The sequence below is a fragment of the Nycticebus coucang genome, chromosome 9 (genome assembly GCF_027406575.1).
Source record: "Nycticebus coucang isolate mNycCou1 chromosome 9, mNycCou1.pri, whole genome shotgun sequence".
NCBI classification, from domain to species: Eukaryota; Metazoa; Chordata; class Mammalia; order Primates; family Lorisidae; genus Nycticebus; species Nycticebus coucang.
Genome location: NC_069788.1, coordinates 29,476,012 through 29,502,749, shown reverse-complemented (window position 1 = coordinate 29,502,749; position 26,738 = coordinate 29,476,012). Strand labels below are relative to the sequence as shown.

Below are 26,738 nucleotides of genomic sequence, written 5' to 3'. Positions count from 1 at the left end.
ATGGAGTCAATGTCCTCTCTACCTTCCCCTAAAAAGGAAGGAAGGAAGGAAGGAAGGAAGGAAGGAAGGAAGGAAGGAAGGAAGGAAGGAAGGAAGGAAGGAAGGAAGGAAGGAAGGAAGGAAGGAAGGAAGGAGAGAGAGAGAGAAAGAGAGAAAAGGAGGAAGAGAGATAGGGAGTGTTGATTCATGTGTTTACATATATCAAAGGAAAGATTTTTGGTCCAAAATGCTCAAATTACTACAATCCTTACTTTACTTCACTTAGTATTATACAGGCAATTTTGTGGGATAAGTCGTTTCAGGCAAAAAGTAAATACATAAAATCAATTCACAACAAGAAAGGAAACTCTAAGTAGAAAAAAACCTGAAGAAATACATGTTTGTAAAAGCTATTGATAGTCACAAATTGGTTTGTAATTGTTCACACAGTGGGTGGCAGACTTAATGGAGATGTTTGAGATTGAGTAAAAGCTGGAATGACTTGTATGGTACTAGTACAGAAGCTCATAAATGGACCTGCAACTCCCCAAAATTCTCTTCCAGGTACGGATCCTTGCCAAGATAATAATGGTATGTATAAATATTTCTTTGCAGATTCCTAAAGCAATTATGGTAGGACAATCCCTTCTGGAGTGTGAAGCATAGAACCAGAAGGAAGAATGGAAGTGATGGGTGCTGAGGGAGAACCTCCCCAGGTTCCAGGGTCCCAACTGGGCACATTTCCATGCTTTTAAGGGCTATTTTTAACTGGGCATGTACCTGATTGGCCTCTGGCTAAGGCTGGAAAATGTATTGTGGGTTTCCTGATGGAAGGGACCCTAGACAGTAGTCTACCTTATCTCCAAAGCATTATGTCCAGTTAATTCAACTATGCCATCCACTGGAGAATGTGTAGCAAATCCCTCTCCAGGAAAGAAGAAAACCAGAAAAAGAGGAATTAACTTTCCTGAAAAGGCCAGTCTTTGGGTAAAACAGGAAGATACTTATTAATTGCTCAGGACTATTAATTGGATGGAAGGTGGAAGCTGGGGTGGGGGGGTGTCTGCCTGACAGAAACAAATTCCACGTGCACATCACACACACACACACACACACACACACACACACACACACACACACACCACACCACACACCTGCCTCAATGAGTTTCTTTAGAAAAGTGGCGCTGAGCAACCCCAGAGCAGATGGAAGGGAGCGCTGACCAGTATGTGCATATGGCACAGACGATTTCCCCCACTTTTCTTTTAGGAAGAAACAGCTTTTTAATTTAATTTTAAGTTGGGATGAGGCAGGAGGGAGCAGTTGGTCAAGTAGTGTTTCTGTACAGTTCAGAGGCTAGTGGGCGAAACCAGGACATGGGGTAAAAGGAAGGTTTTCCAAAGGAATTGAGGGCCCTAGCAAAGGAGATCTCCAAACTAAAAGAGGTGCATTTTATCCTTCCTCCTTCATCTTCACATGAGTACAAATAAAAGGTGTTTTTTTCCCCCTCTTTCTTCGCAATCTTTAGTTTCCTCCAACTCCACAGGAATTCAAAGAAACATAGTGAATGAAACTCTAGTTGATCTTTGTTTAGGTACCTAAAGTCACTGAGGAAATAGGGTGGGGATAGTGGATGGGATAGGATAGAATTTCCAGTTACGGGGTGATGTTCTGATCTGTGCACAGGGGCAGGCAACCGGAGATTATTCTGAGGGTTGCACTCAGCTTGAGGCTGAGCTCATTACTCAGAAACATAAGGTTACGTCTTCCTAGTGCAGGGAGCTGCGTGTGGCTCTTCTCCCAGACAGGGAGAAACATGTGGACCAAACACACTGGGACAGCCGGCAGAGCAGCCAGCCACTTCTTCTGGAGCCTCCTGTTTGTTCCCAGGGGAGTGGGTTTTGCGTCTGCTGCCTGGACTTAAGCCGCAAAGAGAAGTCCCTTCACCTTCAATGAAGATGTATCTGACAGTAGGGGGTTGCAGGGAGGTTACAGCTTGTCTGAGAAGGGCCTATCCTTTTCCATTTTACTGGGACTAACCCAGGAAACCAACTATCACTTGCCAGGAAAAGCTCATCTGGCCATTTCCAAGATAAACTATGAGCCTTGCCTGTTCTTCTCGGGGAGGGGGGAGATTTGTACTTTTTCAGGGACAGGTGTTCCTGGGGGCAGGCCCTAGATCCTATAGGGAGTTAGGTTGTTTATTTCCTCTGTGGAAATAAATAGGTAAGCTATGCAGGCCCTGCCTCAGACTTGGCAAACAAAGACTCACTGCAAGCATTTGGGGAGTCAGCCCCTCAGTGCCACTGGCACTCCTTTTACCACTTTCATTAAAGATCAAGCTGGACATTCTTCCTTTTTGTCTTCATTGGGATATCAGCCTCTTGACTTCATTAGACCAAAATATGGGGTTTGAAGAAGTGGAGGAGGGCGCTGGCGCACCTTGAAACAGAGAGCAAGTGCTGGCTACTGACCCTGTGTGGGGCTGAAACCTCGAGGATCTCCACTGCAGACAATGCATTTCAATTCTTGTCGTGTGCCTTTGTCCATTTGTGTAAAGCAAAGAGCGCTGAGTGACAGCCCCAGTTAGCCTGCATGAGCAGATCCTAATAAACCCTCCCAAACCCCGACCTAAAAAAAAAGCCACATGCCTGTTTGCCTGCGGCTTATTATTAAGACACCTTCTCAGCTTAAACACTTAAAAGCTAACCAAATGAAATGGCAATTAAGACTGAATTACCCCTTCTACCTCGGAGATGAGTCTGTGGGGCCAGCCAGTTCCTTCCTATGAGATACAGTAGATGTTGCAAAGCCTCAGTGTTGCGGGTTTGTAGCCACCGCCACCCCCTCCGGGCACTAGATGACTTAGTGGGGGAAGCTGAATTTTGAACGAAGTAAAGCTCAAAAACTGTTTGAAAGTCAAGAAATCCACCGCAGAGACGGAGATAGGTGTGCACTGCCTCCTTCCTGCCCTCTCTTTGTAAAATTCAACTTCCAAGCATTTAAGGGTTATTTTGGGGTAAGGGTGTTCAAATACCTAGTGTCATTGCTAAATGGGCTATGCCTCCACTGCAAACCCCCCACACACACACATACACACCCTTACAAGCACTGTTTCCAAAAGGGAAGAAGAAAAACACAAAAGAGGGGGGAAACGGGCCGGGCTGGGGAGGGAAAGACAACATTTTACCTAAATGTAGAATCTTGTCACACATCTTTATTGCCTTTTTTCTAAATACACTGCCAGTTAGACAGTTGCTTTAGGAGAGCAACTCCAGACTGTCCATCACCACGTTATTTATTTTAAAAGCTGCTGAAAAGTGTAAGCCACCACCTGGTTTTGCCTTTCCAGAAGGGAGAAAGAACCTAAATTCGATGTAAATATGGAAAGAGCAGCATTGTTTCCACTTAGGCAAAGGCAGACACCCCCCCAGTCTGGGCAAAATTGATTCGGATGGTTGTTGGAAAAAGCAGCTTTCAGCACCCAGGGAGTGGAACCAATAGGAATGAACACTTACCCATATAAAAGGAAGCTTTAATTAATATATAGTTCTATCCCTAATATACGTACATGGGGGCTCCATCTCTCTATTCACAATAAAATGTGTGCAATTGCTCTCCACAGAGATGAGTCCCCACCTCAGTCGGTATAGAAAAGCATGATAAAGGTTGGAAAAAATGGATAAAAATGTTGAAAGAACCTCCAGTTCCTTATTAGGCGAAGATACAATATTTATTCCTTGTCTCCTGGGATAAATCTCTTCTGCCTATTGTCCTCCCAGTTCCCAGTGCTGATGCTTAATTTTCAAAACTTCTATATTACCAAGGGACCTACGACATCAGCCAAAGAAATACTCAGCAAGTACAAAATCTGTTCCAGGGAGCTGCTTTTGTGCAGAGGGAAAATTTTGTTCCTACAGGTTTTTAAGTGGGTACGAGGCAAGGAGCTATCTGATCCGGGCAAAACCATTACAATTTAGAGCTCTATCTATAGAACATTTTTTTTCCTTAAAAAAAAAATTGGAAAATACAAGAAGTTTGGATTTTTTTCCCGATTCTTTTTTTGGAGGGGGAAATTGCATCGTAAGCTTTCGGAGAAACCCAACATGTCAACTACCTTTCCGGGACTGGTCCACGATGCCGAGGTATTATTACTTTTTTTTTTTTTTGAGCGCGCGTGTGTGTGGCGGCGGCAGCGGTGGCGGCGGCGGTGGCAGCTTCCCCTGTCTCTAATCTATATTGGACCGTTATGTTTAATTATAATCTGGCTTTTGGGGGAAGTTAAGGAAGGAAAGGGGAGAAAGTTCGTTATGACATCTGTCGCCAGGGAGAGCAACTCTCTGCCACGTTAAGAAACATTTGCCATAATGAGCGGGAAAACATAATCCTAATAATAAAGGGGGGGGTGAGGAGAAAGAGATAGAGATGGGGAAAAAGATTCTCTGAAAGGCAAAGAAAAGGGACTGGTGGGGGGGGTAGTAGGTGGACAAGGGGGTGGGGAACAACGCACTCCTTTTGGAATGGGCTTATTCAAGGCAAGGGAAGCAGCAAGGGGGGGTTGTATTCCCTCCCCCAAATGGCTAAGGATGAACAAATTGAAAGATTTGCACAGACTGGATTTTTTTTTTTAATATGTGGGTAATGATTTTGAGCAGGCCGGGCCGATCTCGGCATGGCCAGGAGCGGAATTTCAGGGCTAAGTCTGGATGCCGAGGGAAGGCGCGGGCCGGCGCTCTCTGCGAGTGGACCCGCGCCTCTGCTCCCGCGGCCCCGGAGTCAGTTGCAAACCTGGCTCCCAAAGCCCAGCTCCTTGCATAAGTTGGGCAGGGGCTCCGTGTGTGTGTGCGCGCGTGTGTGTGCGTGTGTGCGTGGTGTCACCCGCACCTATATAGGGTGGGGGATTTTTTTCCGCTCTCTCGACTGTGAGGACGAGGCCGCCCACCCCCAGTTCGCCTGTTCGCAAAGGCTCCCTGGCGAAGGCGCTGAGTCCCGGCTTTGGCTTCGGCGCCGCCGGAGCCTTGCGCGCTCGCTCTCCTTGGATTGCCAGAGAACGCTTCTGGCTCTCGGAGAGAGGCGCCTTGGTTGCAAAATGACAAACCTCAAGTTTTTCTGTTCTCCCTTTTCCCCCTCTTCCTTCCAGATACGTCACGACGGATCAAACAGCTACCGTTTGATGCAGCTTGGCTGCCTGGAGTCCGTAGCCAATTCCACTGTCGCCTATTCCTCCTCCTCCCCTTTAACTTACTCCACCACCGGCACCGAGTTTGCGTCCCCCTACTTCTCCACTAACCACCAGTACACCCCGCTCCACCACCAGTCCTTCCATTACGAGTTTCAGCACAGCCACCCGGCCGTCACCCCCGACGCCTACTCTCTGAACTCGCTCCACCACTCGCAGCAGTACTACCAGCAGATCCACCACGGGGAGCCCACCGACTTTATTAACCTGCACAATGCGCGGGCGCTCAAGTCGTCCTGCCTGGACGAGCAGAGGCGGGAGCTGGGCTGCCTCGATGCCTACCGTCGGCACGACCTGTCCCTCATGAGCCATGGCTCTCAGTATGGAATGCACCCAGATCAAAGGCTCCTGCCAGGGCCCAGCCTGGGGCTGGCCGCCGCGGGAGCAGACGACTTGCAGGTAAATAAGCAAGCAGAGAATTTGTCTGCTCCCTCCCTTCTGTGCCCACCCCCTCCCGCTCCATTAATGCTTTAATGCTCTGACTGTAAGCCATCTTCTCTCTCTCTCTCTTTCTCTCCCTCCTCCCCCTCCCTTTTCCCCACCACACACACACACACACACACACACACACACACACACACGCACGCACGCACACCACTTATGAAAAGTTATCAAAACAATTAGGGAGGAGTATTTCCGTGCTGTCCCTCTCTTTGGATCCAGGCACTTCACCTGGACGTGCTGGCGACCGGCCAGCTGCGACCCCCACCGTAGGTTTGTCTTCTAGGAAGTCTTTTGTGAAAGGACTTTATTTGACCCTGAGGGGATGCGGTGGGGGAGGTCCGGGAGGCTGCCCTTGAGCCAACTGGACTCAGAGTTAGACTCGATAAGTTGATGGCCAATCGCACCCTCGGTCTCTGTACTTTACAGGATCTACCCACGCCTCCCAGGCGTTTTTCCCAAATTGAACTTGTGGGCATCTTACTTAATAATTGGGGGGCCTGGTTTCTTATTAGAAAATTGTGTAACCCTGAGCTTGAGTAAAAGCTTCACCAGATATATTTGATTGCTATGGAAAATAAAGAATAGCATTTGGAAGCCTCAAAAATCCACCCCAATGAAAGAATCTGCACAACGCGTTTCGCCAGGGTTAGAATTGAGTTTAATTCTCTCTGCAGGATGTGCATGCAAACCCCAACCCAGCTGAAGGATTCACAACTTTATATTTTTATCTTAAGATCATTACATTTTACATAAGATGCAACTCTTAAAAAGATAGAAATGAGGACATAAAGGAAGCCAAAGAGGGAGAAAAAAGAAAGAGAAAAGGAAAGTGAAAGATGGGAGGGAAGGAAGGAAGGAAAGAAAGAAGGAAGAAGGAAATAAGAGAGAAAAGGAGTAAGGGAGGGAAGGAAAGAACTAAGGATAGAAAGAAGAAAGGGATTCAGACCGTGAAGAGGACGTCGCTCAGTCAAATGATCTCTCTTTTGCTTTTTCTTAGTACATTTTTGCACATTGTTTGCCAACAATAGAATTTATAATTATGCAATTGTATTGTCATAGGTACATTTCAAACAAATGAACCCACAAATGTCCAGTTAAATCATTCAAAAGACCCAAGTTTGTATTTCTTTTTAGCTGAAAGTTCAGCTCTAGCTGACACTCCCTACTTTTTCAGTCTGCACAAAGCTGGCCACCTTCTGAACACTCTCCGCAAGAAATGGAGAGATATCCCAAGAGCACAAGTTGGAGACGTGAGAGATCCCTTGTTGCGCACAGAAAATCTTTCCCCCTCATTTACCTCTGAGCAAGGGATTATTTTTAAATTAAAGTGAAAGCCCTTACAGTTCCCACAAAGAGCCATAGCTGCAAGATCAGTGAAGAAGAAAAAAGATTTGGATCCATAAACCTTGACTTTCTAAATTTATATTCACAAAATAATTTTATATGCTCAGGGCATTTTTACATTTTTCACAAGGATCCCCTTATGTCTCAAGGGGGAAAAAAATCTGCTATTCAATGCTTAGCTCAACTAAAACCTATTTACTCCTTTTAATAGCCGCGTCTGCTGCTGATTTTTTTGTATCTGAACAAATTTTTTTTCTGTGCTAGGCACAAAGCCGGGCATTTTTCAAAAGAGGGGATTAGAACATTTGCAAGCACCAGACAAAGAGCGAATCCCATGCAAAAGGACACCGTAGTTTATCCAATTTTCAACTTAGTGCCATTCAACTGGTCATTTATGCAATGTCATCCGACCAAACAACATGTTTTACTTATGAGGGGAAAAGTTTGTTAAGTGAAAGGACCAAGATTTGTTTTTTCTAAGAAAATAAACACATTAATGGTGCGCCAGAGAGCGGGAGGGAAAGTGGTTCAATCCCTTGGAGAGGTTTGAGGCCCTTTACCATCTACATTTCAGATATTTTGAAACCTTTTCTTCATCTCTTTTTTTACATACTTGTTCTCCCTTTTCCCTTTTTATTACTCATTCGGAGGCAATATCACTTGTACTGAGGGAAACGCTTCAAGATACTAGAGGAAGCAGAGTTGGTGTATGATATCTGCATTTATCTTTCCATAGATATACACATACGTGCTTATGTCATAATCTGTATCCATATTTATATGTTTAACTACCTATCTATGAATGTTATGTAGCAAGTTCATAAATCTAGCAAGTTATTTTCCTCTACTCTTCTTGGATCAAGTTGACAAAATGAAAAAGAAAGAGTCATAGCTACTTTTAAAACGAGAAATGGGGAGGGAGGGTGTGGGAGAAACCCGTCTCTCTCCTTTTATTTCTTTCTTTTTAAAACATTCATCAGCATATGCCTCATTTCAAATGCAACAAATGTAAATATACTTTTCCCTGCACAGAATTTTAAGTGAAAGTCCAATGGTTTGGAGGGCGGTCTAAGTCTGCCTAACAGATGCAAACAGTCTTGTGGCTTCAGTTCCATCTTTGAGTCCCCTAAAAAGATTTGCTATGGCCAACAAAGGAAACTGTCACACCTTTTCCCATCACCGCTTTAATTTATGCTCAGTCTCCAAGTTTTTTTTTTTCATATTGATTTGATAATCACTTTAAGGCAGAACATTTAAAATAAGAAAGAGCTCGTGAGTAGGTTGAAAAGGGGGGTCTTGCAGGCCTGCCTCAATATGGTGAAAATGGGGAGGCGAAAGGGAGCCAGGGTTGTAAAGGTTGTTTTGTAAAGTGGGTTTTTATTATGCACCGACTCTCTCCGCATTTACTTAACTCTTCACGGGCTGTTGGGTAGGTTAACACCCTTCAAGGCCTCTTTCATGTCCAATACCTCGTTTGTTTGTCAAGGAAAATGAGCTTTTAACACATTTCGATTCAAAAAAAAAAAAAAAAGGACAGACACAGAGAGAAATTTTGATTTTTCTTAACCAAAAATCAGTCAATCCTTTCTACCTTTCCAGTTCAAATGATTCCTCAATCTATTAGGAGCTTGAAGATCTCCAGTGAGTGAACCCAAAGATATTTCCTTCATAAGGCCCATTTGAGGTAGCATATAGGATGTTCCTACATTTGGGGTATAAGAGAACCTCCAGAAGATATCTTCAATCCTGCATATGAAATAGCTCCTCTGAGCCCCCAAGAAACCCACACTCCCAGACTAAGACACTCTAGGTGTAATTTGCTCCACTCAGAAAGTGTTGAGTATACACCCTCTGTATATATGCTGTGTGCCTTGATGGGGACTCAAAGGCCTTCTCATTCTCTTATGCCAAGATGAAAGACTCTCAGGCACTTTGAAGTATAATATTGTGTGGTGATGTAAAATGCATACCTTAAGATCTATGCAACTTTTAGATTGTGGTTTTTCTTGAGATTTTTTTTTTCTTGAAATTGTGTTTGGTGACAAGCTTTCTTCAGCTCAATGTTTGCTTTAAAATGTCTACTGAGATGAGGCTCAGGGATGGGCCAATTTAAAAGACTTCACCCATGTGGTCATACCTATCAGTATCTATTTGAGTGATTGTATTTATTTTATTTTTTATTAAGGGCTCTGTGGAAGCCCAGTGTGGGCTTGTTCTCAATGGCCAAGGTGGAGTGATAAGAAGAGGTAAGTAACAACGCGTCGATCCTAAACATTCTTCTTTTATCTGTTACATTGTTTTGAAGATCTAGTGGTGCTTTTAAACATCAGATCCCTCTGATGATTAAGAAAACAATTATTCTTAGTGAATTATTCTAGTCCCACACAAGCATACTTACATTAAAAAGTCTCCCTTCTTCCATTGAGGCTTGAACCCAGGCTATGCCCCCAAAGACTTGTGATGGGAGACATTTGCTGCTCCTCACAGAACAGCGACAGAATCAAAGTTAAAGACAAAAAAGAAAAAAGGAAAGGAAAAGGGGAGGGGGGAAGCTTCTCACACCCCTTTCCCCCAACATCAATACTACATCCTCAAGCACAATTTTGGGTCTCTTTTAGCCCTAAATGTGCCAGCCACAGTCTGGGTGTTTGAGGTGATGGTGTTAGCTGCTTGAGGCTTTGAGAGATTCTGTGAAAGGCTAGATCATTGAGGCTTTAGGAAAGGCTAATGAAACACCAATATTGTAGCTGCCCTAATTTTTCTAAATGTCCAGAACATTTCTTTCTTCAAGAGAGGGTGGGAGGAGGAGGTGGTGTTAACTGTACTGGATAAAGCTTTCTTGTTCCCATCTGTTGAGGAAAACATCTGAATCCAGAGTTACCCATGGAATTGGAAGGGGAGGGAAGGCAAGAGGAAAGAAGAGAGCTGTTTAGTTCAGGGGCTAAAGGGGGCTGCATCTCATATGCTTCATTTTGACAAAAGGTTTTGAACTATGACATTCTCAGGGCCTCAAGGCAGGGCAGATTTTGTTGGCTTCCCCACTTAACTGTATCCAGAGCCTCTGAAGTTTATTTTCCTAGCAAGCTGAGTAACCCAAGGAGCATGCAAGCAAGAGGGACCAGCTGTTATCCCAACTTTATATGAATTAATAGGACGTGGCCTATTCACCAAGACTAATTCCTGCTCCAGGGCCGCAGTTGTCTTTAGTAACCTAACCACTAAAAACTGAGTCACTTCTGATGATATAAAAAAATGTCCTGCATTTCCTCCCCATCCCTTTCAAAGTTTCTCAAAAATTTTGCTTTACTGGAGAGAGTCATATACTGGTAGAAAGCAGTGAATTACTCCGTGTCTAAACTGGAGATTTCTTAACCTGATGTCCAAAGTGAAACTCCATGTAAGTTGAGGAGGAAGGAAAACAAAGGATGCTTTCCTTTTGGAATTTGGCTATTGTCATTGTGGTTTTGGAGTTTACATTACATTTAAAATAGGTCAAAACATAAAAGAGCTGTTCAACTCTGTTATTTACCTGGCGGAGATTTAAAGTGTAGTTTTTTTTTTTTAAAAGAAAAAGAAGTAAACAACCACGGGTATTGCTTCAGAAAGATTTTTCAAATGAGCAATATTAAGTTTGCCAGCCCAGCTAATGCTCAGCCATATTGAAATAACAAAATAGGCCCAAGACTGGTGAATATTGAAATAAAATACACACACAGTTGGAGGAGGTAAACAACAACAATAACAAAAATACACAGAGGAAAGCGGACCAGGTGAGAGACGCGGATCAGGGTTTGTATGGGGCTTGTAAAACCAAAAGGGGAGGCAGAGCCAGCCAGGCGCACAGAGACGTCTGTGGTGCTGAAGGACAGCGCCACTGATTAGGGACCGGAGCCGGCTCCTCCCAAAGCCCGGCTCCAGCCACTGTGGTTTTTGCATTCACTTTCGAACCAAAATCACATTCTCAAATGCTTTGAAATTGCACTTGAGCATACAGTAGCTGCCAGAGGGTGGAAATTATTTGAGGCCAAGGACAGAAGCTGGAGAGGAGGCAGCGATGGGATCGTTGAATTTCTGGGTGAAGAGTGAGGGGACACCCTTCCATCTTGTCATCCTATCCCTTCAAGAAAAACCAAAACTCTTAGGTGTCTACAAGGTGCAAGAGGTGGTTTTACTTTCTTGGGGCTACAAAAATAGCCTCCCTTAAGAGGTGCTTTATTGTTCTTATAGAATTCGGGGCCCATTCGTTTCACCAACAAATCATCACTGAATGTGCTATTTTAAACCAAATATGGATCTCATAGGAGAATAGCTTAGCTTTAAAGAGAAAGGGAATAGTAACTTGGGGTTTATGCTTGCATCCTTTGACTAAACTCCAATCCCCCCACTTGGAAGGAATTCAGAATTTAGCAGCTGAGTTTATTCTGTTTCACCTATCAGAGAAAGAAAACAAAATCAGTTAACCTAGTTGAGCCCTGGAGAGAAGGGAGTGTGTCTGAAACAATCAATGTTCTTGACAATTTACAAGTAGATAGCAAGGAAGTGTTGTCTTAAAAGGAGGGGTATGTTCTGCAGAGCTGCCTAGTTCCCATCCCAGCCTTCCTGTTTTCAAAGAAATGCTAAGGGAAGCCTCTTTTCTCTACAGTCAGGGCAGTGCACAGGACCCCTGATACCAATAACTCAGATCAACTTTGTTTATCAAAAATCCGGAGGACCTTAACTCAAACACACTGCTATACAGCCATACCTCATGTAAACCAATATTGTCTAACAGCTTGGATAAGAATGTTTCTATTCCAGTCTCCACATAAAACATCATTTCTTGAAAAGCATATATTTTCACCATTTTCTCTCTTCTGATAAATTCTTGGATAAATTTCCAAAATTTACTGTGGGAGGAAATAAATAGATTTCCCTTCCAAAGGCCCCCTTCCCTCCAAAACGTCCTTCTTGAAGAAAGACACACACCTCTATGCCTTCTTAGGGAGCCTGTCTTGGTTTGCAATGGTGTGAACGGGTGGGGTGGGGGTCTCAGGTATTTTTTTTCCCTTTGGCCGCTTTTCACTTGTAAAGAGCAAGATATCACAGTCTCGACTCACTCTATTAAGGTGCAATTACTTGTTTTTGCCTGTAATGAAGGCCTGATAGCCAAAGAATGCATGGTGGAGGGAACAGCAGCGAGGTAATTACCACCTAAATAAAATATTTGCCACTGCCTTGGAGGCGCAGGTCCCCTCGCGCTCACTCTCCGTTAATGGTGTGCGCGATTTTGCCCGCAGCTCCGCCACTCCAACCATCAGAACCAATAATCTTTACTTTACCCTGTGCTTGCGTATCGATAGCTTCTTTCGCCTGGGGCGTCGGCTTTGATATGTTAATATTACTGAGTAGCAAATTCTGCAGAGATCATATTAATGTTGTACGTACAGAGTGGAGCTTTGCCTTCGTTGAATATTCAGATACTGGGTTTCAAAAGACGTCTCTTGAAGAAATGAGGCTTCTATTTACAGGAGTCGTCTGTGTTTTTAATCATTAAAAAAAAAAAAAGAAAGAAAAGAAAAGGAAGGAAAACCCACTCTTCTTTTCCCCGTGAATCTTCTGAGGCTCCCTCCTGCCCCCTCCCCTCTGTCAGGGAACAGCCCCTTTCATTTCTTTCTCTGGGTATTTAATACCACGGGAACAATGTTGGTGACGACGGCGATGATGATGATGAAGATAACCATGAACAGATCCAGACTGAGTTCAAGGGTAGGGGCAGAATTGGGGAGGAGGGTGTAGCCTTCAGAGGAGAATGGAAGTGGGATGAGAAGACCTAGCTTTTCCAAATGCGGGTGAAAAAGTGACATTTTGGCCCTGGTCTCTTTTATGAAATCGGATGGAAAACTGAAAAAAAAAAAAAAAAGGTGAGGGGGGAGAGGAAAAAATGAAAAAGTGAAGAGAGGAAGCGCCCTTGTTTCTCTTTGTGATCATTCTGCCTTGCAGCCCCAGGCTAATTTCAGAAGCTTAAATACAGCTATAGCCTCTGGGCCACGGGGAGAGGGAGCGACCCGGCCACCGGCAGGCAGGAGCTCTTTCCCGATTGCCCGTGGCTACAAAAAATACAAACTACTTTGAATCAAAACATTTTGGGGGAATTAATATGACCTGAACTTTGCACGTTTTAAGAGAGCTAGAGTTTATCAGATCGCTTAGAGGTGACTAGCACACCAAGGTGGAGGCTTTTATGTTCGCTAAAAATACTGTCAGATCTGATTTAATTTCTTTAAAAAAAAAAAATTCCTTGAGAAGGACCCTTAGCTTCAATTGCCCGTTCTGTTAAGAACATGTAGGTGGACTTGACCGCCTTCCCTTTTGCTGCCCTGACGGCGGCCCTCAGGCTGCTTGTGCAACCAGGATGCACTTTTTTTTTTTGTTTCTGCTGCGGGTGTTACCAGGCCCTGAGCCTTGGACCCGGTTCGCTCTTCAGCTGCTCCTGGAAGAAGTTAGATTGGAGGAGGATGGGAAGCCTTGTTTCTCTTCCTTTGTCGCCGCCCCTGCAGTCGAGAGTGGCTACCCGGGAATCTCTCTCTACCGGAACTGGCCAAAACTCATGGCTATGGCTTATCCATTGTAGTGAAAATGGAGCTAAAAGTACACCTGGGTCCTCACCTGCCTTGGTTCCCAAATACAGATCACGCAGATTTGAAATCCATGCTCCTTAATCTAGAGGCTTGGTCTGTTTGGAATCTTCGGGGCGTGGGGGGACGGTCAGAGAAGGGGAGACTGCTTCCCGTAGCCCACTGCCTTCTCTCTGATTTCTTAGGGCTTTGAAAATCATCAAAAGTCAAACCTCTCTTGCATTGAGAAATGGGGATTAATTCCCCCCATACACACTGTTACCCACCCACCACTGCGTTAAACTAGCGGGTCTCCTGGAACAGACCTCCCTTTCTTTTGTTCTGCCTGGAATCTGCTCCGGGAGGAGCTCCTTCAGCCCTGGTGATCCAGTTATACCTGTGATGGTGTGTACCCTTCCCCCAAACAGCACCGTCCGCTGCTGACAAATCATCAAAGGCCTACTGGATTGCAATTAAGCGCGCACGCCTTTGCTATTTGATTACGCTTAGTATCTGCAGCCGCGGGTGGCGGATGACATGGGGGAGAAGGATTAGGAAGGGCGAGAGGCTAGAGGGGAAGCAGCGGAGAGTAATTCTACCCACCCAGTTTACACCCGCACCTCGCAGAAATGCAACCTTAGAACAAACAGGGACAGGAAACTCTTGTAATCGCTTACACATTTTTAATGTGTCAGAAAAAACGAGCGATCACTGGAGATGAAGAAGGGGAGAAGAAAAATCCCTGCCGTTTGTATTTCTTTCATTTGAATTGTAAACATCTGTTTGGCTGTAAGGCGAACAGAACATTTATTTTGCTCTCAAGATTTGGTCTAATTATGTCAACACCGACGCGGCGACGAGTGGGGCGGCGCTGGCTTTGGAGAGGCTGCGCGCAGCGGCCGCGCGGGAAGCCCGCCAGGAAGTATTGATCGCACCTGCAGCGCGCGCAGGGCATCGAGCCGCAGCCAGGTGTGTTCTAGAGGGAGGGCGGCGCAGAGGCAGATTTAGGGAAGCCCTGGGAGCCTCAGCTCCTTAGAAACAGCCTCGGCTGTTTCCTCTGACCTAATAGCGTGGGGTAAGAAGAGGAAGAGCTTGCCCAGGCCTCAGTGCTTGTCTTTCCCAGCCATTTGCAGTATAAACTGGGGATAACTGTCTTGTCCCGCTTCGCAGCTTTCACCCCAGACGTGGTCTGCTGGCTTTTACTCAGGTTGATGAGCGCGCTGTGCAGCCATTTCCCCTTGCACCTCCTCACAACTTGGGGAGATAAGTAGAGCAGGTGTGAGCAATTTCATTTTTCGGATGGACAGACTGAGGCTTAGAGAATTCCTCACCCAAGGTTGCATGGGTCTCCAGCTTGCCAAGTTCTTACCTGTAGCCCCGTACTCTTTCCACGACCCAACACTGTGCCTACAGGCACAGGCCAGAAGTCCCCGGCTCCACCAAGAAGAATGCAGCCCCAGCCATGGTTGAGGCTGTGTGTATGGCCACTAAGGACCTGCATCTGTGTGCATCTGTGTGCCTGGTTTTGTCACACTCATAGGAAGTCTCCAGTTGACTTCTTCTTGTAGCTATTATAAAGTTGTTCCTTTTATGAAATCCTGTCCTAGACAAGAGGCTTGAGTAAATCCTGGTTTCTAACACTGTTACCATAGCTACCCATCAGAATTTGCAGCATCACTGGAACTAAAAAAATCCTAACTCCAACTTTGAAAATACCTTCATGGAGGTATTGCTTCTATGAACTATGCATGGAAAAAGATGAACTCTTGGAGAAGTTCTGCAAGATTACCCCGGCTGTGGCATCAAAGCCATTCTGAATTGGGGAGCCAGATCTAGAATGAATATCTCACAATTTCAATAAGAGCTGACACGCAGCACAAGCACCATGAGCAACTTCGACTGGTAACACTGGGATGGCTACTGGACATTGCTTGATGTGGTCCTCTGTTTCATGACTTTCCTTCCTTGTGATTTCATTATTACCATCTGTAGTCTAGTCCCTTAAAGAAGTCCCGTCTCTTTGGTACCTTCATTCCAAATGCAGAATTCTAGGTATACTGACCTGTTAATTTTTTCTACATCCCCCAAAAAAACCATTGAGAAGAAAGATAGCAGGTTCCCCATGTTGCTGTAAACTCCACAAGTTGCCAAATCTTTAGCCAGAATGAGAGAGTTCCCCAAGGCTGCAACAATGCCAACTATCAAAGCAACAGAAATTCCCTTTAAAGATGCTGTGACATAAAAAATAAAAAACCCTAGAGTTGATGGCTAATCTTGAATACAAAATAAATCCTTCAGGCAATTTGTGTGATTTGTGTGTGCATAAGGCTTACTCTTAATATGCTGCCAGTATAACTTACCTAATAAATGCCTATTTGAGCATAAGCCAAAACCCAACCTGGGCGTAGGAGAGACCCAGGGGCCCAGGAAGTTAGCACATGGATTTAGTGGCTTCCCTGGGAGCAGCTCATTTTCGATACTGGGGGTTTGCTTTGCCTAAGAGGGGCCGTTTTCCTAATGGGAGAGAGCATGATTTAACTCCTTCTTTTATAAAACAAAAACAATAATCTTCTGAATCTCTCTGAATTATGTTTCGAACACATTGAAGATTAGTGAAGATAGGAGAAGTCTAAAATTATGTCATTCCCTTCCCTTAGCAGCCCCTGCTAAAAACACCCCCAAATACAGTATACGCAAACATTCTCTTCTCTTACTCATAGTAAACTTGGAACCAATTGGGTAAGATTCCCATGTCCTCAATCGCATTCTTGCTGGTGTGCAAGAGAGGGTGGTTTATGTAAGAATATAAATTTGCTTATGATTCATAGTGACTTGTGAGTAGAGGCCTGTTTTTGGAAGAGAGCTATTGGATATAGACATTCGTTTGTTTAACATTTTTGTTTCAGATTGACATATATCCTAAAGTAATCAGTTACTCTGAAACCAAGACTCATTCATACGTATCTTGCTTTCATGTTCATCACAACTTTTGAGAATTCATTTAAGAGCCTATTTTTAAAATGTATTTTGCATCAATCAATACAAAGTGAAAGCATGAACAAAAGTGAAATGGTAGCCTCAGGTCCAAGAATTTGGGAAAATATTTTTGTTATTGTTATTATGTTTTGATTTAAAACTCTCTGGAAATGCATAGCGGGAAAATACAGGAGAATTTGTGTTTCTAGCTCCTTAATCAAATGTTTGCATAGTTTTCCAAGTTTTCATGGTATTGGCTGTAAGTTTGAATCCAAGAAATAGATTTTAATTTGACAATTGAGATTATGATCTCTTGGATTTCAGGGCAGGTTTCCAGGCACTGCCATGGGGATTGTGGCCAATTGTATAGGAACCAAGTTTGAGGCTGGAGACAGTTGGCTGCCCTGACACTCCCACTCTCTTCTGTCCTATTCTGAGAGGGCTTTGAAGCATTTAGCCTGTGAATGCTTACAGAGAAAGACTTTGGTCTCTAGTATTTTTAGGGGAAACTTGGGTTGACGATATGAGTCAGTACAAAAGTTTTGATATTCATGAATAATCAAGAAATGTTAAATCTGTGTTAATGGAAATAAATGAAGCCCTCCCACTAACAGCAATAAGCCAAGCAGGTTGAAACTTGCATGGATGAATCAGAAAGGATTCTGTCAACTGTGTTTCTTGGAAGTGAAATGATGGACCTAACACAGTCTGTCTCAAAACTTTTGCAGTGACCCACATAAATAAGCAGTGGGAATTTCAGAGAGTACAGGGGTTAAAGACATTGTTAAGAGCGGAGTGAGGTTAGCTTGTTCTCCCCTTGCCTCTCCTCCCCAGATCTGGGGTTCCTTTGCCTTTTTAAATGTTCTCCCAGGTTTTTTTCCACCAAGATCCCCAGGAAGCACACCAAAATCCGAACACCAAAAACTCCACACCCATGCAACATTTCACTCGTGCTGCTTAGTCAAGGAGAGTAAGAGCCACTTGAGGTGCAAGTGGTGAGTCCTACTCCAGTTCTTCCCAAACTTTAATGAGGACATGAATCATCTAGAAATCATGTTAAAATGCATATTCTAGCTCGGAATGTCTAGGGCTGAGCCTGAGATTTTACACTTCTGTTAAGTTCATAGGACATACAGATGTTCCCCATACTTAGAGTAAAAAATACTTTGGTCAACATTCATCTGCCCATATGTCTTCTCTTATCCGTGCTTTCCCCTCTTGACCCTTTTATAGAGATGGGTCTTAAGATTGCTGCTAACAGAAGAAATCAAATGCATGCTCAGAAAAGCCAGCTTTGAATTTGAATTTGTCACTGAACCCTAAAAATTCTGCCTTCAGATTGCTCAATGCATGAGGAGGCAGCCTTTGATCCCAAGATCACAGTCATCATGTTACCAGGGTGGACATCAGCTCAGGACTTTTTTCAGTGGATGAGGAATTGGGCAGCAGGAAACTTTCCCTGGAGATTGTCACACTTGTGTCTTCAAGACTGCTTCAGTTCTCATTCGGTTGTGTGAGGACAGAAAATGTGCATTGTGGTTCCTGGAAATGACTGAAGCTCCAGGGGCTTGCTGGACCTTGGAGACAGAAAGCTTCTGTTCCAGGAATCCTAGCATGGCAAATTGCATTGGTGATTTTGGTATTAACAGTTAGCTATCTTTCTTTACTCCCTAATAATAATAATTACAACAATATTATGGACAACTAACATTTATTAAGTGTTTCTGTTACTGTGTTCTAGTTCCTGTGCTGTGTTTGTTCATGTGTGCTGATACTCAGGGCTGGCTTATAGTACACGACCTATTGACACCTGTATATGTTGGAAATTTCTGGAAATGGGCAAATGCCTTTTGTGGTATGTGGGATTGAGTGACTGTGGTACCTTAAGATGGTAGATGAATGAAGGAAAGGAGATAGAAGTTTTTATCAATATTTTGGAAAAGACAGTGGTGGATAAAACATTTCTATCTATTGTGTGTGTGTGTTTATGTGTATCTGTGTGTATATATAGACACACAACCATGAATAAATAATACCTACCCTTTGTGGCATTGGAATTCAGGTTTTTAATTAATTTCTTGCTGTGGAAGATGTCAAACACTGGTAAGCCAGTGTAGGATGCCAATTTTCTCTAAAATCACAATTATACCCCCAACATTTTATATGTGATACTGAGAAGGTACAACCATGAGTAGTATTTGAAAGGACATATTCAGAGCAGCTCTCTGAGATGATCTGGGTGACGTATAAGTACAATGCTTATCATGTATTCCTGGATCCAGAATAGTCTCGTGATGTTGACAGCCTCTCATGTGGTTACCTTCTCTTCCTGTCACTAACATGGTATATGCTTTTATCCCCCAAGGTGGTACCTGTGTGGTTAACCCCACAGACTTGTTTTGCTCTGTTCCCGGCCGCTTGTCCCTTCTCAGTTCTACTTCCAAATACAAGGTGACCATTGCTGAGGTAAAGAGGCGACTCTCACCCCCTGAGTGCCTCAATGCTTCACTCTTGGGAGGCATTTTGAGAAGGTAAGACAGAGGTGTTTTCTGGCACTGTGTGTATGTTAACTGTCCTGACACCACACCCTCGACCCTCAGCCCTTATGTCCTCCGTCTGATGTTGCATTCTCCACATGGTTGAGTCTTCTCGTAATTTTTATCAGAATGTGAAATTTCAAAACCTAGTTTTTATTTGTTTTTGGACAGAGCAAAATCCAAGAATGGGGGCCGCTGCCTGAGAGAGAAATTGGATAGGCTTGGCTTAAACTTGCCAGCAGGAAGACGGAAAGCGGCCAATGTCACCCTGCTCACTTCCTTAGTTGAAGGTATGGCTTTTCAATTCAGTAAAGTAATTCTGGAAGGTTGGAAATTCTTTGAAATTCAGGTCTGTCGCATTATACTATTTCATTTTTTTTTCCATACTGTAAATTCTGTTTTACACTGTGTGTAAAACAACACAGTTAACATTCCTGGTTAATCTTGACAACGATGATTAAATTAGATTTAGGCTAACACTTAAATAATTCATAAAATATTTAATATTTAATATTTAATATTAAATTTGCTAATCTTGGCACGATAGGGGAGAAGACAATGGCACATTTAAGTACTTCTTCCAGTATTACCTCGATAACAGTCACAGGAAAAACTAGCTGTGCTATTGTCATTTTTATTATTGTTTATTTTAAAGTTTAGGTAAATCTGGCTTAACTCATTATAGTCAGTAAAATATGATCTGCAAGATCAATGATCCTTTATGAAGAGTTCACAGAAGCCTAAGCATGACACTGAGTCTGAAATCACGTTGTATTAATCTTGGTAAACATCTCTTAAAGCACATTGAAGTTCCTTGGCTTTCTGGGTGATTGAGCTGAGTCAGAAAGACATTAAGATTAATCAGTAGAAGAGAAGTAGATGTATATTCCCAGAAGTGATTTTTTTTTTCCAACTTTCCTTTTCCACTTTGTTTCTTCTATAAGGAGAACTTTACACGTTTTTGTTCAATCTTTTAAAGAGAGGTATTATTGGAGACTTAAAAAAAAAAACTTTGTGGGTGGGTGGTGCCTGTGGCTCAGTGGGTAGGCCGCTGGCCCGATATACCGAGGGTGGCGGGTTCAAATCCGGCCCCGGACAAACTGCAATAACAAAATAGCCAGGTGTTGTGGTGTGTGCCTGTAGTCCCAGCTACTCGGGAGGCTGAGGCAAGAAAATCGCCTAAGCCCAGGAGTTGGAGGTTGCTGTGAGCTGTGGCACAGCACTCTACTGAGGGCCATAAAGTGACACTCTGTCTCTACAAAAAAAAAAAAATATGGGGAAGATTTTGAATGCCAAAGGAAATTTCTTCCATAATTCAGAATGCTATTTTTTTAAAAATGAAAGGCAGGGGCCTTTTTGGCCAAACGTCACATGAACACACCTATGACACTTTTCTTCCATCCATTACTTGTCTATATGGCACTGTTAGAAGTGGTGAGTGAAGCATAAAATAAAGCATCTACTAGCATTTTTCTATGTTATCACTATATAGCATTTACTGCATAACATTGAGAAGGTGTATGCTTTTGACATTCACCTTGGCAAAACTGCTTTGATGATTTTTCTCTTAACAGTAATCTTTGTTCTCTAATGTGTAAAGATAATAACAACCACAATAATATTACTGGCAAACAACATTTAATAAGTGTTATTGTTACTGTCTTATAGGTTTTATGCTATGTTTGCCTATGTGTGCTGATACGGAAGGCTGGCATATGGTAGAGGAATTTGACCTATGATAGCCCCATGGGGTATTCTAGGGGGTAGAGCAAGGTAGAAAAATTGACTAATTGATTCTAAAGGGAGACCAATTCCTGCTCATGTTGAATAAAAACGCTGGTGAAGTTGTAGTTGTCTAAAAACATAATAAAACACTTGTTCATGTTATAATAGAGGGAATTCAAGAATCATATGTATGGACTTGCATGGTTCTCAAACCTAACTGCACAGTAGAATCGATGGAGAAGGTTTTTTAGAAAGTGCTTGGGCCCCAGCTCTGGACCGATTGAAATCCAATATGGGAGTATGGCCCACACATCTAGAGTCTTGCAAACTGCTCAGGTGATTCTGATGTGTAAGGATTTTAAGTATCATTGGTATAAATTTCCCTCAGGTCCTTTCTACTACCCAGAATAGATTGACTATAAATTCTCACAAAATTGGTAACTGTTATGAAAATTAAAGACCTCCAGAAAGATTTTTTTCTCCATAGTGTTTATGAAAATACTGGCCAATAGAAATGGAAAAGCTATTAAAGTGTATGTTCATAATCCCTCTTATTGATTTTCATGGTAGCCAAGAGCACTAGGGCAGTGGTTCTCAACCTTCCTGATGCCGCGACACTTTAACACAGGTCCTGTGGGTCGCAACCCACAGGTTGAGAACCGCTGCACTAGGGTATCATGTGTGGAAGTCACTAATCTGTACTAACAGAAAGGGGACAGGGAAAATACATGAAATGCTAAGGCGACCTCTGAAGCCCTTCCATCTGCTCTTCAGCACACCTTTCCTTGTTCTGTTCATTCGGCCTCTGCTTGCAGGTAACTATTAGCCTTGGCTGATGAAACTTAAAGATTTTATTCTCCCCAGCTACATCTTGTCTTAACTGGATGCTTTTGAAATCCCCCAAATCTTCTTAATATAGAGAAATAAATCTTTTACTGTTGAATTTTAGGCACTTTGATGCAACTGTAGCATAAATGTTGGGGGACAAAGGAACTTTCTGCATCCCTCAACTCCCTACCTATTTTGACCCTCAAACTCACTCTCACACACATAATTTTTAAAGTTTTTTTACCATGTGCAATGTTCGATATTTTTGTGTTCTTTTAAAGTACTCATTATAAGCCCACCAAATTTATTTCAAAACTCACTGCTGAGTCATGAGTCATGATTCATGGTTTTAAAAAACTACATGTTGTCCTGGGATGTGAGGAGAACCTCATATTTGATGAAGCAGGACATTCCATCTAAATTGAAAGAGGCTTCATTATAATCCTGAGCTGACAATAAAAGTGACCTCATCATGATGACTGACTCTCCTTTCTATTTTTAGTACCACATTTCAGTTGGGTTGCTGGCAACAGCTGATGACTCCTTTCTGGGTCGCAAGATGCCATGTTCTACACTGAGCACATGACCCCAAAGTAAACAGATTATGCTTCACGACACTGTATCTGGAACCTTGATTCTTTTTGAGCAAATATGTGTCTGATGTTTGTTCTTTTTATACAGTTTTGCTCTGTATAAACTTCACCATATTTACTGTTTGGTGTTCATAGACTCTTGAATTGATCATATCTTTTGGTAATATTTTTCCCCCCTCAATCAAATATTTTTGCAAAAATCAGCAACATTTTAGATTATTTTTCCAGAAATTCTAAAACTAGATTCCTAGTCATCTAAAATTGTCTATCAGTTTTTGTATAAATCTATAGTTTTCTTGGAAAGAATGCTACTATTTTTCATGATTTTTTTTTTTCTTTACTGACATCTCCTCTTTATCTCCTGGATTTTCTGTATTAACGCATGCATTCATTTAAATCACCAAGAGCTAGTAATTTAGTTCCTCTTTATTCTCTCTGGAAACTGCTTCCTGAAACATAGTCACCAGCCATGACTATCTTTGTAGTTTCTTAGACATTGTGAAGGCCTGTATATTACTGGTGTTTATTTTGGTATTGTATTGAGTACAAGAGAGAAAACATCCAGTTGACTTTATTCTTCATAGACTTGACTTAAAGATAAATCTCGTGAAGGTCAAACTTGTATGACTTTACAAACTTGCCTCTACCTCTTTCTGGGGGAAGATTTGAATACAGACTTGCCATCATCGACATTTTTATACAAATACCAATGAAGGAATTGTGTGGGGGGACCCTAAGGGGATTTCCATGCAGAGACGACATAATCTTTGTAAAGGTCCAATCAATGAACAGCAAGTAAAATGCCTTATGGTGTCAATTCAAAGTAGCAATTATTTGTTTTTCAAAAACAACTCTTGTCACTGATATGACAGGTTTCGTCATGATATTCTTAGTTTTCTATGTTTGCTTTGGATTCTCAAAAATTTTTTAAAAATAATTTTAAAACTCATTTTACTATATTCCTTTTAAACAAAGTCACTTTACTAATAGCTTCTAGCGTCATTTTCAAGTCCCTATATCAGAGTCATTATTTTTAGAGAGTATTTGAGGGATTTATAAAACAGAAATTTTTTTTTATTAAATCATAGCTGTGTACATTAATGCAATCGTGGGGTACAATGTGCTGGTTTCATATATAATTTAAAATGTTTTCATCAAATTGGTTAACATAGCCTTCACGGCATTTTCTTAATTATTGTGTTAACGGAAATTTTTAATGTAAATTTAAAATATATTTCAAGAGATCACAACTTTTCTGTTACAAGTATTATTGTACCTAGTAACCAATAGGATGAAGAACTTAAGACTGATAAAGTTGTTTGAAAAATAAACAACTGATAATGTTGTTTGAAAAATAAAATTATAGTAAGGAATATATATACGTATTTGAAGTAGGGCTTTTTTGGAGTGTATATAACATACATATATTTAACCTAGAATGAGATAGAAATATTTTAATTGAGTCCCATGAAAGCAAATCTTACTCCCTTTTTACTCCCATGTCTTCATCTAAGGTTTAAATGTATGGCTAAGATTAGGTCCAATTCTGTACCTCACTTCAATATGAGCCCCTTTTTTTCATTTCTCCTTGTTAATTATATTACTGTGGTTTCTCCTTTGTCCATTGTAGGTTCTATATCAGAGAGAGATCAGGGGGCAGGGCCTTGGTGCATGCCACACCTTCTGGGGGCAAGACATGATTGCAAGAGGGACTTTACCTAACAAATGCAATCAGTGTAACCTGGCTTATTGTACCCTCAATGAATCCACAACAATAATAAAAAAAAAAAAAATGTGATGGCTTAAATTTGCTTAGTCCAATGCACTAATCTTGAGGAGACATGGGGATAATTCCAGACTCTTCTAGAAGTGGAAATAATTCTGTCTCTGGAAACATTAAAAAAAAACTTAGCCAATATTATTGTTCAGTTCTAACACCCTTGCTATATGTTTGTTATTTTTCAATTGGTGGCTTCTCTAGCTGCCTCCTTTGTATTTGATTTCAGAACAATATTTGCAAAAATAAGGAGTGGGGTACAATGTGCTGGTTTCATATATAATTTAAAATGTTTTCATCAAATTGGTTAACATAGCCTTCACGGCATTTTCTTAATTATTGTGTTAACGGAAATTTTTAATGTAAATTTAAAATATATTTCAAGAGATCACAACTTTTCTGTTACAAGTATTATTGTACCTAGTAACCAATAGGATGAAGAACTTAAGACTGATAAAGTTGTTTGAAAAATAAACAACTGATAATGTTGTTTGAAAAATAAAATTATAGTAAGGAATATATATACGTATTTGAAGTAGGGCTTTTTTGGAGTGTATATAACATACATATATTTAACCTAGAATGAGATAGAAATATTTTAATTGAGTCCCATGAAAGCAAATCTTACTCCCTTTTTACTCCCATGTCTTCATCTAAGGTTTAAATGTATGGCTAAGATTAGGTCCAATTCTGTACCTCACTTCAATATGAGCCCCTTTTTTTCATTTCTCCTTGTTAATTATATTACTGTGGTTTCTCCTTTGTCCATTGTAGGTTCTATATCAGAGAGAGATCAGGGGGCAGGGCCTTGGTGCATGCCACACCTTCTGGGGGCAAGACATGATTGCAAGAGGGACTTTACCTAACAAATGCAATCAGTGTAACCTGGCTTATTGTACCCTCAATGAATCCACAACAATAATAAAAAAAAAAAAAATGTGATGGCTTAAATTTGCTTAGTCCAATGCACTAATCTTGAGGAGACATGGGGATAATTCCAGACTCTTCTAGAAGTGGAAATAATTCTGTCTCTGGAAACATTAAAAAAAAACTTAGCCAATATTATTGTTCAGTTCTAACACCCTTGCTATATGTTTGTTATTTTTCAATTGGTGGCTTCTCTAGCTGCCTCCTTTGTATTTGATTTCAGAACAATATTTGCAAAAATAAGGAGTCAATGACCTAGTCATTCCCATCCATCACTCTGTCCTCACCTGTGATTTTTTCAGGATAGCTGACATTGTAGAGTATTGATAGAAGGAACTTCTGCTTAGCTGAGTGCAATGTTTCCTCGGTATGTTGGCAATGCCTGGGTTTGTGAAAGCACAGCTTACAAATAAATACCTTGGCTTACATTCTGTTGTGATAGGAGGTCAAATTCTGTGTGTGTGTGTTTAAACAGAATGAGACAATGGAGAGTGTAAATATATATCAGCAAGAGAAAGGAAACCATCCCCAGGTATTGCATCTGATTTCTACTCACTCTTTTGTACTTTAACTTTTGTCACAGTTGCTTTTTTCTTTGGCTTCAAAATATACAGGTTCCCAAACCCGGTCCTGCATATTTTACCTTCTGTGATTAGTTGTGGCACTTGCATTATCTATTAGCCATCTTTTGGCCTCTACCCTGTACCCTCTCCCCTTAGAATAATATCATTTTTGAAATAGTGCCTGACTTTGGACCGGTTCCTTTTGTCTGAGCTCATTTTCCGAACTTATAAGTGAAAACTATACTATCTATAACGATGACAATAATATGGGCCATTACAAATTAATTCTCACATTTGCAGTGGCTTAACGCAACAGCAAGTTATTTTTCCCTCATCGCAGTCTGATATGGTTGTTCCTCAGAAGGGGCTTTCCTTCTTATCACTGTCTTGTTCAGGAACTAGAGTTCTCCTGTCTATGGCTGTGCCGTCCTGTAGGTCCTGATACTCTATTCATTTAGCACACAGATGAGAATGATTGTGAAAGTACATCACTCCTTACCTGCTTTGGCCAGGAAGTGATCCACTTACCTACTGTGGACATTCCATAAGGACTAGTCACAGAGCCATACACAACTACAGAGACGAGGGTGGGATATGCTGCAAATATGGACTCTAGCCAGGCAGAGTCTTCTCAGAAATAACTTTATAGTATGTAAAAAAACAAACAAACAAGTTTGTGATGGTTTAGCATCCACATTTACAACAATATCTGCCCTGTGTGTCTTGTGTAGCATTAACTACATTCCCATAAATGAAATACTGGCCACCAGGGTGTCGCAGAGGCACTTAATAAAGATTAGTACCTGTCCTCTAGATTCCTTCTCCCTAAACAAAATTGCTGCTTAATAGTAAAATTTACTCAGGTTCATAAAACTTTAGTGCTGGAAGGAAATAAGATGGAGTAGTGTAAGATCAGAGCACAGTATGGAAGAGTGTGGATTTTGGAGTCAAATAGCTTGTTTGCACTCACTTCTACTACCCATTATAGAGGAAGACACATGACCTGTCTGAGCATCAGTCTCCTTATTAAAGCAGTGATAATAATTCCTTCCTCATAAGGTGGGTGTGAGGGTTAAATCGGAATGTTTGCAAAGCCCTCAGAATGGTGCCTAGCATCAAGTTAATGCTCAATAAATTATAGATATTCTCAAATGAGAAAACTAAAGCATAATGAGATTGAATGTTCTACACAGGATTACGCAATCGGTTATAG

General features: G+C 41.8%; 1 protein-coding gene across 1 annotated transcript in view; it reads left to right on the top strand.

The window, feature by feature from the left end:
* The first annotated feature begins 3,570 nt into the window (after positions 1 to 3,570).
* The window catches only part of TFAP2D (transcription factor AP-2 delta), a 61,621-nt gene continuing 38,453 nt past the window's right edge, over positions 3,571 to 26,738 (top strand). Inside the window, exons 1-5 of the mRNA XM_053603006.1 lie at positions 3,571 to 4,124; positions 5,120 to 5,617; positions 9,192 to 9,252; positions 18,941 to 19,106; positions 19,284 to 19,402. Coding sequence (XP_053458981.1) covers positions 4,086 to 4,124; positions 5,120 to 5,617; positions 9,192 to 9,252; positions 18,941 to 19,106; positions 19,284 to 19,402 — 883 coding nt within the window. The 5' untranslated portion in view covers positions 3,571 to 4,085. The remainder of the gene's footprint in view (positions 4,125 to 5,119; positions 5,618 to 9,191; positions 9,253 to 18,940; positions 19,107 to 19,283; positions 19,403 to 26,738) is intronic.